This window comes from Zalophus californianus, chromosome 1, assembly GCF_009762305.2.
Source record: "Zalophus californianus isolate mZalCal1 chromosome 1, mZalCal1.pri.v2, whole genome shotgun sequence".
Classification (NCBI taxonomy): domain Eukaryota; kingdom Metazoa; phylum Chordata; class Mammalia; order Carnivora; family Otariidae; genus Zalophus; species Zalophus californianus.
In genome coordinates, this window is record NC_045595.1 from 14791649 (window position 1) to 14807597 (window position 15949).

A 15949-nucleotide genomic window follows, 5' to 3' on the forward strand; every position below is an offset into this window, starting at 1 on the left:
AGGCAACAGCTCTTCGCACCCACACCCTCCTCCTTCCACCCCCATATCTCCTCCTCCCTCACCTGCTCAGAGCACTGATTCCTGCTTAGAGACCTTAATCCGTCGTAGGGCCCCTCACATCTCCTCACAGCCCCCACACCTCCTCAGAGAGGTCCCGCATTTCCTCAGAGAACCCCCATCTCCTCAGCGCCCTCTACTCCCCACCAGAGCTCCCACTCCTCCTGAGCCCCCATTCCTCCTTAGAGCCTTCACTCCCCATAGGTCTCCATTCTTCCTCAGTGTCCCCATATCTCAAATCCCGCCACCTCCTCTGGAACCCACACATCTCATCCGAATCCCCACTTCTCAGGGTACCCCACTTTTCCTTCAAGCCACCCCTTCCTTCTCAGAAATCCGATTCTCAGATCCCCACCAACACCCACCATTAATCTCCAGAAGCCTTGAGCCCCAGAGCCCTCCTCAGTCCCCTAATGGTCCCCTCAGTCTCAGCCCCATCAGATGGGTCACTAGGGCTCCCAGCCTCCCGGCCCTTCCCCTTGGAACTTTCCACGAGGGGTGCAGGTGTGTGCGGTGACGGTGGCTGAGTGATTTTCTCAGCTGCACAAACCAATTCTCCTTTCAAGGTCCGGCTTATAAATGACCTCGGTTTTATTCATTCTCTCCATTTACCGCAATCTGGACCTAGAATGCCCAAGCCCGCGGTCACTGAACTACTGAAGGATGCTTCCTGAGGGTCTCCTCTGAGGTGCACCCCAAGTAAGGGTGACTCTCCACAAGTCTTTGTTTCTGGCCACTAGAACTCATGGCGTCAGAGAAGGATCGTCGTGTGAGGGAAAAGGAACGGACTGGACGTGAATCACTTCTCCAAAGTCATTGGGACCTGCTGGGGCCTGTTTGCTTTGAGCGCAGATTCCAGATGCAGTCTCATAAAGGGTCCTCAGCCTCTCTGGGAACCCTTTAGGGCAGGGCCCATCTTCTTCCCATTGCTGCTGGAGAGGAAACTCAAAACATCTGGTGTGATTGGATTGGAGAACTCCAAAAAAAAAGACAGCAGGGAATGGAAATGAGTGATTTGGGCCAGTGTTAGGAACCACTTTGAAAGCTCCCTGATTAAGGAAACCCAACACTGGGCCCCAGTTAGAGGAAGTACTAGAACTTGTGGGGCCCATGGAGAGCTGTTGCCCTGCGCAAAACTTCAGCCCTGCACAGGAAGCGTAAAAGTTGTGGGTAATTTTGGTGTTCTTCAGAGAACAGTGGTTCTCTGAACATAGGACTGAAAGCTTTAGGGACCAAAGCTTGAAGGGTGGAGAGACCTACAAGGGAGGGAAAAACCAATGGGACAAGATGCCAAAGAAGACCGGAGGAGTGTGGGTTAGAACCTGGGGGAAGCTGATGTAAGAGCAAGTGAAACACAGAGCTGCTTTTGGGAGGACTTCGGGGTCCCCACCCCATAGGAATTGGCTTTGGCACCCAAAGTGTCTGTCTGTCCAATAGGCCTGGAGCTTCACAGAGGCAAGGACTGCATCCTTCATGGTCCTATGCCCAGGCCCATGGTGTACAGGGCTCGCTTGGGTCACCATCTCTGGAGATTCTGGCCTCAGGCCCTGGGAGTCCTGCTGTCCGTCTTGGATCCTGAAGTACCCAGCAACCCAGTTCATTCTTGCCTCCACACAGAGCTGTCTGAGGGCAGGGGAAGTTTTCTCCAAGGGAAACCTAGCCCCATTTAATGTAGAAGGACTTCGATGTTTTTGGTTCTTCCACGATGTGTACTTTAGTGGTTTAAGAATTTGGCCTCTAATGGGAGGCCTGAGTCCACATTCTAGCTGTTATTTAGCATGTGAACCTTGAGTAGAGCTATAACCCTGTCTCCTCCCTGGTGAAGTGGAAGCAGAGAATCCAGATTCTGGTCTACACTGTACCTGGCAGGGTGCCTCCATGAGCATCTGAGAGGGGGCTCATCATGGCATGTCTGAAGACTTGGGGGGCTGTGGGGTGAGGTGAGGAAAACCAGGCTGAGGTCATGACCAACTTAGGACATTGTGGGGATCCAAAACTCTTTCTCCAGGGGCCTCTCTAGTCCCTTGATTCAGCTCTGTGACCTTTGGAAGCTGTGTAACCACAGGCCAGATTGCAACCTCTCTGAGCCACAAAGTGTGCATCTGCACCACAAGATGCAAGTAATGATTAAATAATGCACCTACAGTGCTTATCAGTGTGCCAGGCACATCCGAGGAGTTTGAGAAATGGCAGCTCTCAAATTCTGCATCCTGCAGAATTTGCTTCACGGGCTCCACTCCCCCTGGCCCGTAGGTATGGATGGATGTAGGTGGTGGGGTGCGCAATGGGATGGACACGCCTGACTGTTAATAACCCAGACCCAGACGAAAGGGCAGGCAGGAGAAAGAGGGCTCACGCAGGTCAGAGACCACTGTGGGCTCCAGAGGACAGAGACAGATGGGGGCGGGGAGTTAGAGGCAGGGGGACACACAGAACGGACGCAAGACCTCCAACAAGAGAGATGGAGAGGGGCGCCTGGCTGGCTGTCAGTAGAGCCTGCCACTCTTGATCTAGCGGTTATGAGGTCAAGTCCCATGTTGTGTACAGGATTTAAAGAGAGAGAAAGAGATGGAGTAACAGCCGTGCAGAGCTCAAGAGGAAAGAGAACAGGGCTGAGGAGATCCCAGCCTAGCCCGAGCTGAGGCGGACAATTCTGGAACACAGGGACAGAGGGACTATCTGAGTTGATGACAGAAAATGCTCTGGAGACCTCAGTGGAAAGAAAGGTTTACTCCTTACATCATATGCTCTCCCCACAGACTCCCCTCAATTCTAATTGGGACAGGCAAGACCCCAGAGGCTGCAAGGGGCCACAAACCTTTTCCCAGCTCATGCTCAGCACCCCTCAGTCTGTGCCCCTAAAGAATCAGCTTCGGGCAGATGGTGCATCCATGGGCCATCCTTGTCACCCTGTCGCACTGGGCAGAGTGGCCTGAGAGAGCCCTCATGTCCCCCATCTTTAGCACCCACACTACCACAGAGGAGGAAGCGGTCCACAGGGTTTACCAGGGATGTGCAGTAAAGATAGAAAGTGTCAGTTAGAAAACTCCACAACCTGAGATGATTGAAGAGCCGATTCCTGAACCCCCTCTGACTCTCTCCTGGGCATTTAGAGATGACCCCAAACCCCCGGGCCTCGGGGGCAGGCAGAGCTGTGGGCCTGGGGAAGGCTGGCAGGGGCGTCGTGCCACGGCAGACTGAGGATCTGTCCTGCAGCTTAGGTAGAGCCCGGTGCGTTTGCAAGCAGGCGGGGGCTATACTGTGGCATGTGCAGCACCCCACTGAAGTCCCAGGCTGGCTAAAGGGTGGAGTCCATCAGGGGGTGGCCATTCTCTGGAAGCATGATGCGAGTGCTGGCACCTGTTCGGGTGGAGGGTGCATAGCGGGCAGACTCGTGGGTGGACCGGCGAAGGCACAGACCGCAGAGGAGGCGGCGGAAGGTGCGGCGCATCTCAGCATCTCGGCATGAGTACACCACGGCATTGACCAGTGAGTTGGCCTCAGCCAAGAGTAGGAAATACTTCTCCACGGCCAGAACGTTGCAGGACTTGCAGCCCAGACCGTCCAGGAGCAGCACCACCTGGCCTGGCGTCCAGCAGACCACGAACGCCCCTGCAGGATGGAGCCTGAGGTGAGCGGGGCCAGCTCTGGGGGCCCAGCACCCACAGCTCAGAGCTCAGGGCTGGGGCGGGGGGTCCTCCAGAGCTCAGACAATAGCTGTGTAGTTTGCAGGGCCACAGCAGCCTGACAGCTTTCTCTGATGTGTCTGCCAGAAAGGGATGCCTTTCCTGACTGGTACATGGTAGACAGGGCGCTGGACATTTCTACATGGAGATTTGTTCTGTGGGGGAAAGGAGGTCACTGTGGGACAGGCCAGTTACCAGGTGGGGGAAAGAGGGGTCATGGGGAAGAGTCACTCCTTGTTCTTGGGGTAGGGGCGTGTATCCTCGCGGGATGCACGTGTCGCCTCCCCCACTCAGACCACTCTACAGCCAGACTGACCTTATCGCTCCCTGCTCAGAACTCGGGAGGGCTTCCCATGGAACTCAGAACAAAATCTGACTCTTGCCTGTGCCCTCGAGGCAGTGCTGACCACCTCTCCTGCTTCTCTCCAGCCACTTGGGCCTCCTCCTCCTCTTCTTATTTGGGGGCATTTGGCCCGGTCCTGCGGGGCTCTCACCTTCTGTTCCCTCGGCCTGGAACTCTTCCCTTCCCCAGCATTCAGGTCTCTGCTCAAATGTCACCTCCTTGGAGAACATTCCCCACCCAAATGATCCCCTCCCATGTCTCGTGGGAGTCGGGGGGCAGCAGGGTTCCTGCAACCCTGGGCCAGCTGAGGGCACTCACTCACCCAGGATAATGACAACGGTCTTGACCAGGCTGAGTGTGGTCTCTCGGTAGCGGGGGTGGCAGCTGACGTGCTCCGCCATGCGCTGCACCCTCCGCCTCACATAGAAGAAAATGCGGGTGTAGACAGCCACCATGAGCAGGAAGACAAGCAGGCTGGACAGGGCCCAGACAGCCAGGTAGGAGCGGCTGAGCAGGGGGGCCATGCGTGAGCAGCGGTCCAGGGCACAGAGGCAGTGCCACGAGTGGGCGGGCAGCAGCCCCAGGCCCAGCGCGGCCACCCACACCCCCACGATGAGCAGGACGACACGGCCGCGGGGCAGGCGGCTGTGCAGCTGCACGGCCATCACGCTGCGGTGCCGCTCCACGGCGATGGCTAGCAGGGTGGCCACCGAGGCGGTCAGGCTCGTGTCCAGCAGGCCCTGCCGCACGAACCAGCCCTCCAGCGAGAGCCGGGCGGTGCGAGGGCCCGTGTGGAACATGAGGAAGAGGTAGGCCACACCAGCAAAGAGGTCGGCTGCGGCCAGGTTGCCGAGCAGGTAGTAAATGGGCTGGTGGAAGCGGCGGTTGGAGGCAATGGCTGCGATAACCAGCAAGTTGGTCAGCAGCACCAGCACGCTGACAGTCAGCCCCAGGGCCACCACAACCACATCCTTGGGCCGCCAGTGGGAGCTGAGCTCCTTGCCACTGTTGTTGTAGAAGAAGCCGATGGTCTCATTGTAGTAGCACTGGCCCATGGTGACCATCTGGGGGCACAGAGGGAGAGGTCAATGCAGGTGGCATTTGTTGGAAGGACCCAGGAAGAAGCAGCAGCCAGAAGGGAGGGTCAGGACAGGAAGGGCAAGGGTCTCGAACTCAGATGCCTCAGGGTAAAGTGGCGGTGGTGGGTGATGTGGGAAACAAAGGCAGAAGAAAAATTATTAAATTTCCTTACTACCTACAGCCCATTGATAAGTCCTTGAAACAGGCAGAGTGACATTCCTCTGGGGACCCAACTGTCTCGATCTTAATACTTTGCTAAGGGCAAAAGTCAATCCTAGCCCGACACCCCCCGCCCTCGACCCCAGGATCCTGTAAGTCTACTTTACATATAAACATTCCTTTGGAAATTTCCTTTATCTCTATCCTCCAAGGTATGTGTTGGCAATCATCCCCCAAGCATATGGCCCACCAACATACATCGGAAGGGTCTCATGACTAAGGTTTCATCAGACGGTAATAAATGACCTTTCCCCAACAAGAGCTAGCCCCCTCAAGGTCCTGGAAACCTTGCTTCCAGAATTCCTATGAGACTTAGGGATCCCTAACCCCCTCCCAACTTGAAAGTATACAATGGGCCACCCCTCATGACCCCGGTGCAGCTCTTTCTGCCCACGGGTCCTGTCCCCGGGCTTTAATAAAACCACCTTTTTGCGCCAAAGACGTCGCAAGAATTCTTTTCTTGGCCGTCGGCTTTGAAGCCTAACATTCTTTCCTACATCATATGGTGCCCAACGTAGGGCTTTGAGTCCAGAGTCACACTGGACTCTGAGCCCTGGTGCAAACTTGGTGAGTACTTTTCTCTCCTCTTCCTTTACTTTCATTCCAGGGGCCCTTCAAGGAGCATGGTCTTATTGGAACACTTGCATGTCGATTGCTCAGGCTGCAATCCTCTAGCCGGTGGCTACTCTAAGGGGAGGAGAAAGTCTGCCTTTTGGCTGGAAGTTAGTACCTGGCCGGAATGGTAATAAGACCCAGACACTTGATGCCCTCTCTTTATTCCTGACCTTATGCAAAGTTGTCTGTCTTGGGCATGGGACAGCCACCTAAGTCACCAGGACGGCTGCCAATCTTAAGACTCCCATGTGAGGTTTACTCCTGATTGATCTAATGTGACCCCTTTCACATCCCTGGTCTAGCCACTTCTGGCCATGGGACCTCCACTGGGAGCCGGCCACAACCAGTACCCGATTGAATTAAAACCCAACCGGGACTGTTTCCTAGGGAAGTTGGCTATAAGGACTACATGTGTTGGAATGTTGCTTAGATCATGATGGATTTCTATGTTTACCATTTTCCGTCATTGTCCTCTAATAACTACTTAAACTACAAAATTTGGCAATTTCCCCTTGTAAAACTTTTCTAGTGTTCTCCATGGGATAAAAATGGCAGGTTCTTAAAGGCAAGGTAAAATAAGGTGTGACCTTGACAGTACGACCTTCAAGGCATGGTATTTCAGTTCATATGCCAGGCACCCATCTGTAGCCTAGGATGCAATGGGGAAGCAGGGGGACACTAGCATCCCTCCGACAGGGGCCTTTAACGGTGGTGGTGGTCATTTTGTTTGGGGGACTTTGACACCAGGAACCTCTGACATACCCTGTGCATGGGACGATACCTGGGAGTCAGGGGTGGGGGGGAGGGTGGGGAATTTTCTAGGTAATGGACCTTCTCTTCAGTTCCCAAGGACTCTCCTTTGGGGTGCCTTTTAACCCACTGGAAACAATTCAGACTGCAAAACTTAGGAAAGGACTGGGCTCCGGTAACCCTGCATGGCCTCCGTGGGATCTGTCAGATCTTTTCTGCAGGAAATAGGGTAGATGGACCTAGGGTACCTTCATTGCTCATACCTAGGCCTTCATTGCTCTACACCGGGACCCCGACCTAAGGGCCTCTTGCAGATTGTATTTGCCCGAACGTGTTGACTAGCGAACTCCCCCTGACATATTGGATGATAATTATCTAAACAGGCCTTCTCCAAATAAACCCAGGTTGCTGGAGGAAACGCAGGCCATCCCTAGCAAAGGGGACTCTGACTCTCTCACTGTTCCTCCTCCTAATAGATGTAGGGGCTTCTCCCTCACTCATTTCCCGGGTTAATGGCTATAACTAGAGCCAACTGTGCTTACTCCACCTTGGGACGGGGTACTTTAAGGAATATTCCCAAGTAGCTGCCAAAACTCCCTTAGTTTCATGGAAATTCCCTGTCTTCTCTGGTCTGACACGGGCTGCCTGTTCCCCCTTGTTGGCGGGAAAACATGGTGTTTGCTCCTCTGTTGGAGATGATGACCTCTAGAACTGGGAACCCTTTCTGGGTCTTCTAGGAGCACTTTGCCTCTTCTGCCTTCCCCTCCCCCTCCTCTTGTTTTCGCACCACCTTGGGTGTGGCCTACATCACTGGCTTCTATACCATGCTCCGTGCCTCCAGCACCACTGGCTTCTCCTCCTACCCTCACTATCAAGGAGGCTTCTCCTCCTACCCTCACTATCAAGGAGTGAAGAAGAGCACCCCCTGGACCTAACACCACCCACTCCTGATTTCTCCACCAGTATCTCAGGTAAAATTTGACAATGGGAAGGATCCAGGTGGAACATAATTCAGTATTTAAACTAAGTTAAGTTTGTTGGTTTAATTAAGATAGGTCTTTTCAAGTTGTCAGCACTAAATGTGAAACATTTATTCTATCTAGGCTTACTGGAGGTCAAATAAGTTCATGTTATCTCTTGCAATTTGTTAGCAAAAAGATGACAAAAATGATGGTTGTCTGTCTCATCAAAGTTTTCATAGGTAATTGTTAAGATAGCTTTCAAAGTCTTTGAGAACCTGAAACTTTAAAGCTTTGCTTGGATGATAAATGGGATTAAATTCATTGGACATCTAGGTCTTTTCCAAATAGGATAAAGTGCTAAATCATTGATAACTGACATAGATTTATGCTTTTAACTTCTTATTGCAAAGAAACAAAGAATATTTGGGTCTGTTGGTAAACATGCTTTGTGCTTAACCAGTTCATAAAGTTGCTGTCTAAAGAGTTCTGGTGAAACAGCTCACAATTGGTTACTACTTAGTTTTCACTGGAGACTAAGGTTTCTTTTTTTCTTTCCTTTTTTTTTTTTTTAAGATTTTATTCATTTATTTGAGAGAGAAAGAGATAGCGAGAGAAAGCACAAGTGGGGAAGAGAGGGAGAAGCAGGCGATCCCAGGACCCTGGGACCATGACCTGAGCCGAAGGCAGTCGCTTAACGGACTGAGCCACCCAGGTGCCCCGAGACTAAGGTTTCTAAGAGTGAAAAATTCTAACTGTAATTAAGACTGATGGAAATAAGAAAAGCAACTCTGCATATGAAAGAAAGATATCAGGATTGGAAATACATTTTTGTTGAAGGTAAAAGAAGGTAATTTTGTCCTAAATGAAACTGGTTGTTTAGAAAGAAATGGCTTGGGACAAAATCTGAATGCAAAGGAAAGCTGTAGAAGGTTTGTGATGGGAAATCTTTGGAAAAATTTTAGGTGTGGTCAGGATGGACTAAGATTGAATGAATGGATTTTTTTTTAAGATTTTATTTATTTATTTGACAGAGAGAGACACAGCGAGAGAGGGAACACAAGCAGGGGCAGTGGGAGAGGGAGAAGCAGGCTTCCCATGGAGCAGGGAGCCCGACGTGGGACTTGATCCCAGGACCCTGGGATCATGACCTGAGCCAAAGGCAGACACCCAATGACTGAGCCACCCAGGCGCCCCAGGATTTTTTTTTTAAGGTTTTATTCATTCACTTGACAGAGAGCACAAGTAGGCAGAGTGCAGGCAGAGGGAGAGGCAGAAGCAGGCTCCCCGCTGAACAGAGAGCCCAGGATGCAGGGATGCAGGGCTCAATCCCAGGACAGATGCTTAACCCACTGAGCCACTCAGGCGCCCTGACCATCCCTAATCCTACTTAGGCATGTGCTTTAAAACTTTGTAAGGTTTTAACAAACTTCCCCAAGATTGAAATCGTGAACAAAATCTCATTGACTAATTAGGTCTATTTGTTTGGTATGTTACGTTCTGGTATAAGGTCAACATCATTCGATATTCTGGCTATTGAAGTGTTATATGTCACAGAAATAACTGAGTTTCCTTGTCAATTGCATCATAATGAACTCTCATATCAGATTATTAACAATGTCCATTTCTGGGGTGCCTGGGTGGCTCAGTCGGTTAAGCATCTGCCTTCGGCTCAGGTCATGATCCCAGGGTCCTGGGATCGAGCCCCGCATCGGGCTCCCTGCTCGGCGGGAAGCCTGCTTCTCCCTCTCCCACTCCCCCTGCTTGTGTTCCCGCTCTCGCTGTCTCTCTCTCTGTCAAATAAATAAATAAAATCTTTAAAAAAAAACAAACAAACAATGTCCATTTCTGAGTTTCTGTCATTTATAGTTTTTCTTATTCTCTTGCAAAATGAGTTTCATCTTCGGGGCCCCTGGGTGGCTCAGTCGGTTAAGTGACTGCCTTCGGCTCAGGTCATGATCCTGGAGTCCCGGGATAGTGTCCCATATCGAGCTCCCTGCTTGGCGGGGGAGTCTGCTTCTCCCTCTGACCCTTCCTCCCCTCATGCTCTCTCTCTCTCAAATAAATAAAATAAAATCTTTAAAAAAATTGAGTTTCGTCTTCAAGGAGATTCATAAAAAGGACTTTGAGGACAAATACAGGAATTTAATATCTTTAAGATCAAAACTGAAATGGGTAAGAATTTCCAGAACTAACTAAAAAGCTGCATTCAAATGAAATAAGAACTAGTAACATGGTACTAAATGAACTAAAAAGATGATTATAGTTTTGTGACACTTGTTTGAAACATTGCTGGCTCTCTAATGTTTACTCTTCCAGATTAAGGAAACTTTCTTTTAAGATATCTATGACTTACAGAAATGTGATAAAAGTATTCATTTGTGAACAAATTCACATATTTAACTTTTCTCTCTACCTGAACCCTCTGAAATTAAAAAGGTCTCAGTAAGTATTCTTTCTTCCATGGCAATCATAGTTATTTGCATAAGTTTAATAAGCATCGTTCTCCTTTTAACAGGACACCATTGGAAATATTGGTTATTTTACCAAGGCTTTGACTGGAATGTCATATTTGAGAGAGACATGCATAGACTCAGATATGACCAAACAGCTTTAAGAAACTAAGGTTGACTGGGGCACCTGGGTGGCTCAGTCGGTTGAGCATCTGCCTTTGGCTCAGATCATGATCTCAGGGTCCTGGGATCGAGTCCCACGTCAGGCTCCCTGCTCAGCAGGGAGTCTGCTTCTCCCTTTCCCTCTGTCCCTCCCCCCTTCTCCTGTGTGTGCTCTCTCTCTCTCAGATAAATAAAATCTTAAAAAAAAAAAAAGAACGGGCCCATGGGGTCCTGTTATTATCCCCACAGAATAACAAGCATGAAGATTGTCTATACGAGCTATTGTGGCAATTTTTCTCAAGTTTACCTCACATTGTCTAGCATAGGTAAACAACAAACATTTAAAGACAATCAGATCTAGAATTTAACATCCACAAAGGTGTGTTATTGGAACATGATTTTTCTCTCTAAAATAACCCTTATTGGGCGCCTGGGTGGCTCAGTTGGTTAAGCGACTGCCTTCAGCTCAGGTCATGATCCTGGAGTCCCAGGATCGAGTCCCGCATCGGGCTCCCTGCTCGGCAGGGAGTCTGCTTCTCCTTCTGACCCTCCCCCCTCTCATGTGCTCTCTCTCACTCTCTCTCTCTCAAATAAATAAATAAAATATTTTAAAAATAAAATAAAATAACCCTTATTTCCAAAGATAGCCAAATCAAGACTAATTTGTAAGTCCAATTTTGAAACCTGGAACCATAAAGCCCCTTGGAAATGTTGGCCTGATACCTTGCTTACAGAGTTCCCAGCAGCCTTACCAGGTAAGTAAAGAATGTCACTTCCTGGCAGGTGCAAGAATCTCCAGTTAGTTTGGGAACCTCATGAAGAGGAATCCGCCCACATCTACAGGTATTGCTGGTATGTCTGATGGCAAGCACTTGGCTTGGCTTCTGGCCTGGAGAGGCTACTAAAAGTTCAACCTAGAGATTCCTTATAAAAAGTTCCAGCAAAACAGATTCTAAAAGATCTATATGATCAACCACTATTCTTGCTGAGCTTATATAAATAATTAGGTCAAGTTTGTTAAAATTGGACTTACAAATTAGTCTTGATTTGGCTATCTTTGGAAATAAGGGTTATTTTAGAGAGAAAAATCATGTTCCAATAACACACCTTTGTAGATGTTAAATTCTAGATCTGATTGTCTTTCAATGTTTGTTGTTTACCTATGCCAGACAATGTGAGGTAAACTTGAGAAAAATTGCCACAATAGCTCGTATAGACAATCTTCATGCTTGTTATTCTGTGGGGATAATAACAGGACCCCATGGGCATATTATTTTTTTTAAAGATTTATTTATTTATTTGAGAGAATGAGAATGAGAGAGAGAGAGAGAGAGAGAGAGAGAGTACATGGGGGGGGAAGGGTCAGAGGGAGGAGCAGACTCCCCACTGAGCAGGGAGCCCGATGCGGGACTCGATCCCGGGACTCGAGGATCATGACCTGAGCCGAAGGCAGTCGCTTAACCAACTGAGCCAACCAGGCATCTCGGGCATATTATTATTTAAACAACTGGAAAATGGGATTGATTCCCCAATGATTATATAACTCAACTAGCACCTTGACCAATTCTATGTGGCTGGGATGATGAAATCGTTCCCTAAAAGCCAGAGCATATCCCACTACGTAGGCTTGTGGAGATAATGGGTGACTCCACTTTCTTTATGATTGGATTGGATGATGCACTTGGGGATGCCCTTATCTCTTGACAAGTCTTCTCCCACTTGCCAGTGATTCTTTATAATTAGGATACTGTTAACACTGGACCTCAAACAAAGAGGGCTTCTTGATGGCTTCATCCCTCATAGTCATATTTATCCTAGAAGTCACCTCTGTTTAGATACAATTGCAAACAAAGGCTTTAGCCAAGCATACAGTAGCCCTCCTGGTAAAAGGCGCCTCAAAGCTCACTATGGGACAGTCCCTGACTAGAAGGACTTCACATCAGGTCCAGAATATCTTAGAGACCAAAGGTCACCAATGGATGATGGAGGCCGACTTATTAAATACCAGGCTACACTTATAGATATGCCTGAAATAATACTTAAAACCTGTCAAACTTTAAACCCAGCTACCCATATGCCTGGACCTGATCATCGTGCCTCTCTATAGAGCATAACTGTTTAGAGGTTACTGATCTTGTTTATTCTAGTCAACCAGATTTAAAAGATTCCCCTTTCAAAAATGCAGATGACAGTTGGTTTGCTGATGGCAATAGTTTCATGGAAAAAGGAATTAAGAAAAGCTGGGTATGCTATAGTGCTCACTCATGCCTGCAATTGCCAAAACCTTAAAAAGTAATACTTGTACTGACTCCAAATATGCTTTCCTAGTCCTACATGCCCACAGAGCGATTTGGAAGGAAAGGGGATTATTATCAAGCTATAACTCCCCAATCAAATATGGGCCTTAAATTAGGACTCTTCTTTTTTTTCTTAAAGATTTTATTTATTTATTTGAGAGAGAGAGAATGAGAGATAGAGAGCACGAGAGGGAAGAGGGTCAGAGGGAGAAGCAGACTCCCTGCTGAGCAGGGAGCCCGATGCGGGACTCGATCCCAGGACTCCAGGATCATGACCTGAGCCGAAGGCAGTCGCTTAACCAACTAAGCCACCCCGGCGCCCGAAATTAGGACTCTTCTTGAGGCTGTACACCTACCTCAGGAGGTAACTGTAATTCACCTCAAAGGATATCAAAGAATATGACCTTAGAATCTAAAGGAAACAATTTGGTAGACTGTGCAGCCAAAGCAGGCAAACAAAATAAACAAATATAAGGCTTTTACCAGTCTTAACTCCAAAAAAGTCCTTAAGTCCAGCCTATTCAGACCAAGAAATGTACAGGATTGGCTTGTTAACAATGAGGGAAAAATCTTTATACCCAAAAATAAGCAAGGGAAGGTAACACAGGGCTTACACCAGGCTCCTGATTTGGGTAAAAAGGCCACGGAGGGGGCAAAAAACTTTGCTAAGAGAAACTGTCTGTAGATTTGGACTCCCTTCGTCCCTATAAAGTGACAACGGGCTGTCTTTTATTACACAAATTCAAAAGATGGCCCTCCAAAACTGAATACCCTTGATATCTTGACTGCAGTTAAAGGAGGCCCAGAATTAGATGACTGTCTCCTAACGGGACCCAATGGCTATGCGGCTCTAACTTGTGTCCACGGCTTCCCCCAGGCTGGAGAGGCCACTGTACTAGGTTTTGCCTGGATGCACGGACGCATTCTTAAAACCATTACCAACCCAGCCAACCTTCTAAATTAAACCCAACAGTGGACGCGTTCTGTGTTTCATTGGTATGACCATCTAACATTCATTTTTGTTCCCTCTTTGGGACCAGAGGGTGTTGTTTGGCACATGGAAGCTCTTAATAAGTACATGGTCAAAGCCCTAAATGACACTCAAAATAGCATTTCTCTACTAAATACTGAAGTAACACAAACGTGTAAGGCAGTTTTACATAATAGCATGGCATTAGATGTTTTAACTGCTACACAAGGTGAAACTTCGGCTATCATAAAAACAGAATGCTGTATATACGTTCCAGATTACCACAAAATATTTCTGGGTTTCTGATATGAATACTCACATTGGCCCTTTAGATGATCCCTCTCTTTCCTTTAATGATTGGTTAAACTTCTGGACTGGAAGAGGATTTTTGTCAACTATCGAAGGACTCTTATTTGGGCTTTTCTTTTTGTTGGACTTATCATGTTTTGCTGTTTTCTCCCATGTCTCTCCACTTGGTGCCAAGACACCTTCGCTGCTATAACTTCAAGCCAAGAGATGATCCCTTCCACTCAGAAAGATCCACACATGCAGTCTCCCTTGGATTCAGCTGCCTATGCCTTTTGTAACTCCTATATCTATATAAGCCACAACTGACCAATGTTGACCCATAGGTAGGGGCATCTCTATGCCCCTATTCAGCAGGAAGAAGTGGCAGAAGATGAGACCTTCCACCCTCAGCAACCTTAAAGATTTAAGGGTCAAAACTGTTCAGGGGGGAATAATGTGGGAAACAAAGGCAGAAGAAAAAATTATTAAATTTCCCTACTACCTAGAGCCCATTGACAAGTCCTTGAAACAGGCAGAGTGACATTCCTCTAGGGACCCAACTGCCTCGATGTTAATACTTTGCTAAGGGCAAAAGACAATCCTAGCCCGACCCCCCCCCCCAACCCAGGATCCTGTAGGTCTACTTTAACATATAAACATTCCTTTGGAAATTTCCTTTATCTCTAAGCCCAAGATGCATGTTGGCAATCATCCCCCAAGCATATGGCCCACCAACATACATCGGAAGGGTCTCATGACTAAGGTTTTATTAGACGGTAATAAATGACCTTTCCCCCTCAAGGTCCTGGAAACCTTGCTTCCAGAATTCTTTAGAGACTCAGGGATCCCTAACCCCCTCCCAACTTGAAAGTATATAATGGGCCACTCCTCAAGACCCCAGTGCACTTCTTTCTGCCCACGGGTTCTGTCCCCGTGCTTTAATAAAACCACCTTCTTGCACCAAAGACGTCTCAAGAATTTTTTCTTTCCTACATCAGTGACCAGGTCGACCAGAGTGGACAGCTATGCAGCCCCAGAAGTTGGGCGGCGGGTTTTGGGCGCGAGTGCTCCCACAGCGGGCGGGGCATCGGGCCATTACGAGTGGGACGGAGGACCCTGGCGGCCTCCCAGACAAAGGGGGCGGTCAGGAAGGCGGTGGCGGGCGGGCGGGCGCCCCTGGGCTGGAGGAGGAGCTGGGACAGAGGGGAGGAGGGGGCGGTGCCCGGGCCTCACAGGCACGTGCCGCGCCCTCCCTGGGACCCGCGCCCACCCACCACCGTCAGTACCCGCCTCACCTGGGCCGCCCGTCACGCCGCAGACGGGGCGGCCTCCCGGAGGGTCGGGGTAGGCCCCAGACCCATAGCCTGGTGACCACCGCAGGAGCGGAGGAGCGTCCGGTGCGCTGAGCGCGGGCAGCCGAGAGAGCACGGGAGGCGGGGTCCCGCCCCTGTCCCTGCCTGGGCGCGGCGCCCCGCCCCCCGCCACCTGGGGGAGCCCCGCCCCGTCTTCGCCACCTGGGGGAACCCCGCCTCTGCAGCCGCGGTAAAGACAGGGTCTCCCGGAACCGCAGCCCCCCCATTTCCTCCCGGCCTCACGGCCTCTGGGTCGCCCCTCCACTTCCGGCGCGGGACCCCCGCCCCCGTCCTCGCCCACCTCACACGCACGCAGTTTAGAGCCTTCCGGGGGCTGAGTCACTCACTGCACCAGAATTCCCGCCGTGACCTCGCGCAGCCTGGGCACAGCTCCGGGTGGTCTCAGGGTCCGCGCCCCCACCCGGCCCCACCCCCCTCGCTTCCTGGCGTCCAATCCGTCGCCGAGTTCCAAGCCACGCCCTGATCCGACTGGTCTCCCACCGCCGGGACCCCCGCCCCGCCTCCGCTTCTCCAGCACCGAGATACCGCGCGCAGCGGCCTCCGGTGCCCCTCGGACCTCTCCGGCCCCAGCTGACCCTGGGGCCGCACTTAAGTTTCTCGAAATCCCGCCCCCGCGCCCTCCGCCCCCGGCAGCGCTGCCCCCTGTCCGGCCCCGGCTTGTGGCGGCCCTGGGCTCCCACGGCCCAGAGCACACAGC

General features: G+C 50.1%; 2 protein-coding genes across 6 annotated transcripts in view; both read right to left on the bottom strand.

Moving 5' to 3' along the window:
• PBX4 (PBX homeobox 4) overlaps positions 1-15517 on the bottom strand; it is a 49559-nt gene extending 34042 nt beyond the window's left edge. For 2 of the 4 annotated variants that reach the window (XM_027584219.2, XM_027584215.2), the window contains exon 1: positions 15175-15517. In XM_027584219.2, the coding sequence (XP_027440020.2) occupies positions 15175-15458 (284 nt within the window). In that variant the 5' untranslated portion in view covers positions 15459-15517. Of the gene's footprint in view, positions 1-422; positions 490-15174 lie in introns of those variants that run through there. The other 2 variants (XM_027584217.2, XM_027584218.2) reach the window with 2 other exon arrangements.
• Positions 631-15800, bottom strand: LPAR2 (lysophosphatidic acid receptor 2). 2 transcript variants are annotated; one of them, XM_027584221.1, is made up of 4 exons: positions 15533-15800; positions 4409-5150; positions 3418-3669; positions 631-1033 (listed from the first exon to the last, which is right to left on the bottom strand). In XM_027584221.1, exons 2-4 carry the CDS (start codon positions 5148-5150, stop codon positions 801-803), a joined length of 1227 nt encoding a protein of 408 aa, XP_027440022.1. In that variant the 5' UTR covers positions 15533-15800; the 3' UTR covers positions 631-800. The 2 variants fall into 2 exon arrangements, with proteins under 2 accessions (XP_027440022.1, XP_027440023.1); XM_027584222.1 differs by lacking the exon at positions 631-1033 and having other exon boundaries at positions 3211-3669.
• Between the last annotated feature and the right edge of the window lie 149 nt (positions 15801-15949).

What these genes read in the sequence shown, in the direction of transcription:
- LPAR2 (XM_027584221.1), bottom strand. Translation starts at nt 5,150, where the DNA reads ATGGTCACCATGGGCCAGTGCTACTACAATGAGACCATCGGCTTCTTC. An exon ending in GACCGTTGTCATTATCCTGG is followed by an intron (nt 3,670 to 4,408) that starts GTGAGTGAGTGC and finishes TCCATCCTGCAG; the next exon opens with GGGCGTTCGTGGTCTGCTGG. An exon ending in TGCACCCTCCACCCGAACAG is followed by an intron (nt 1,034 to 3,417) that starts GTGCCAGCACTC and finishes TTTTTTTTGGAG; the next exon opens with TTCTCCAATCCAATCACACC.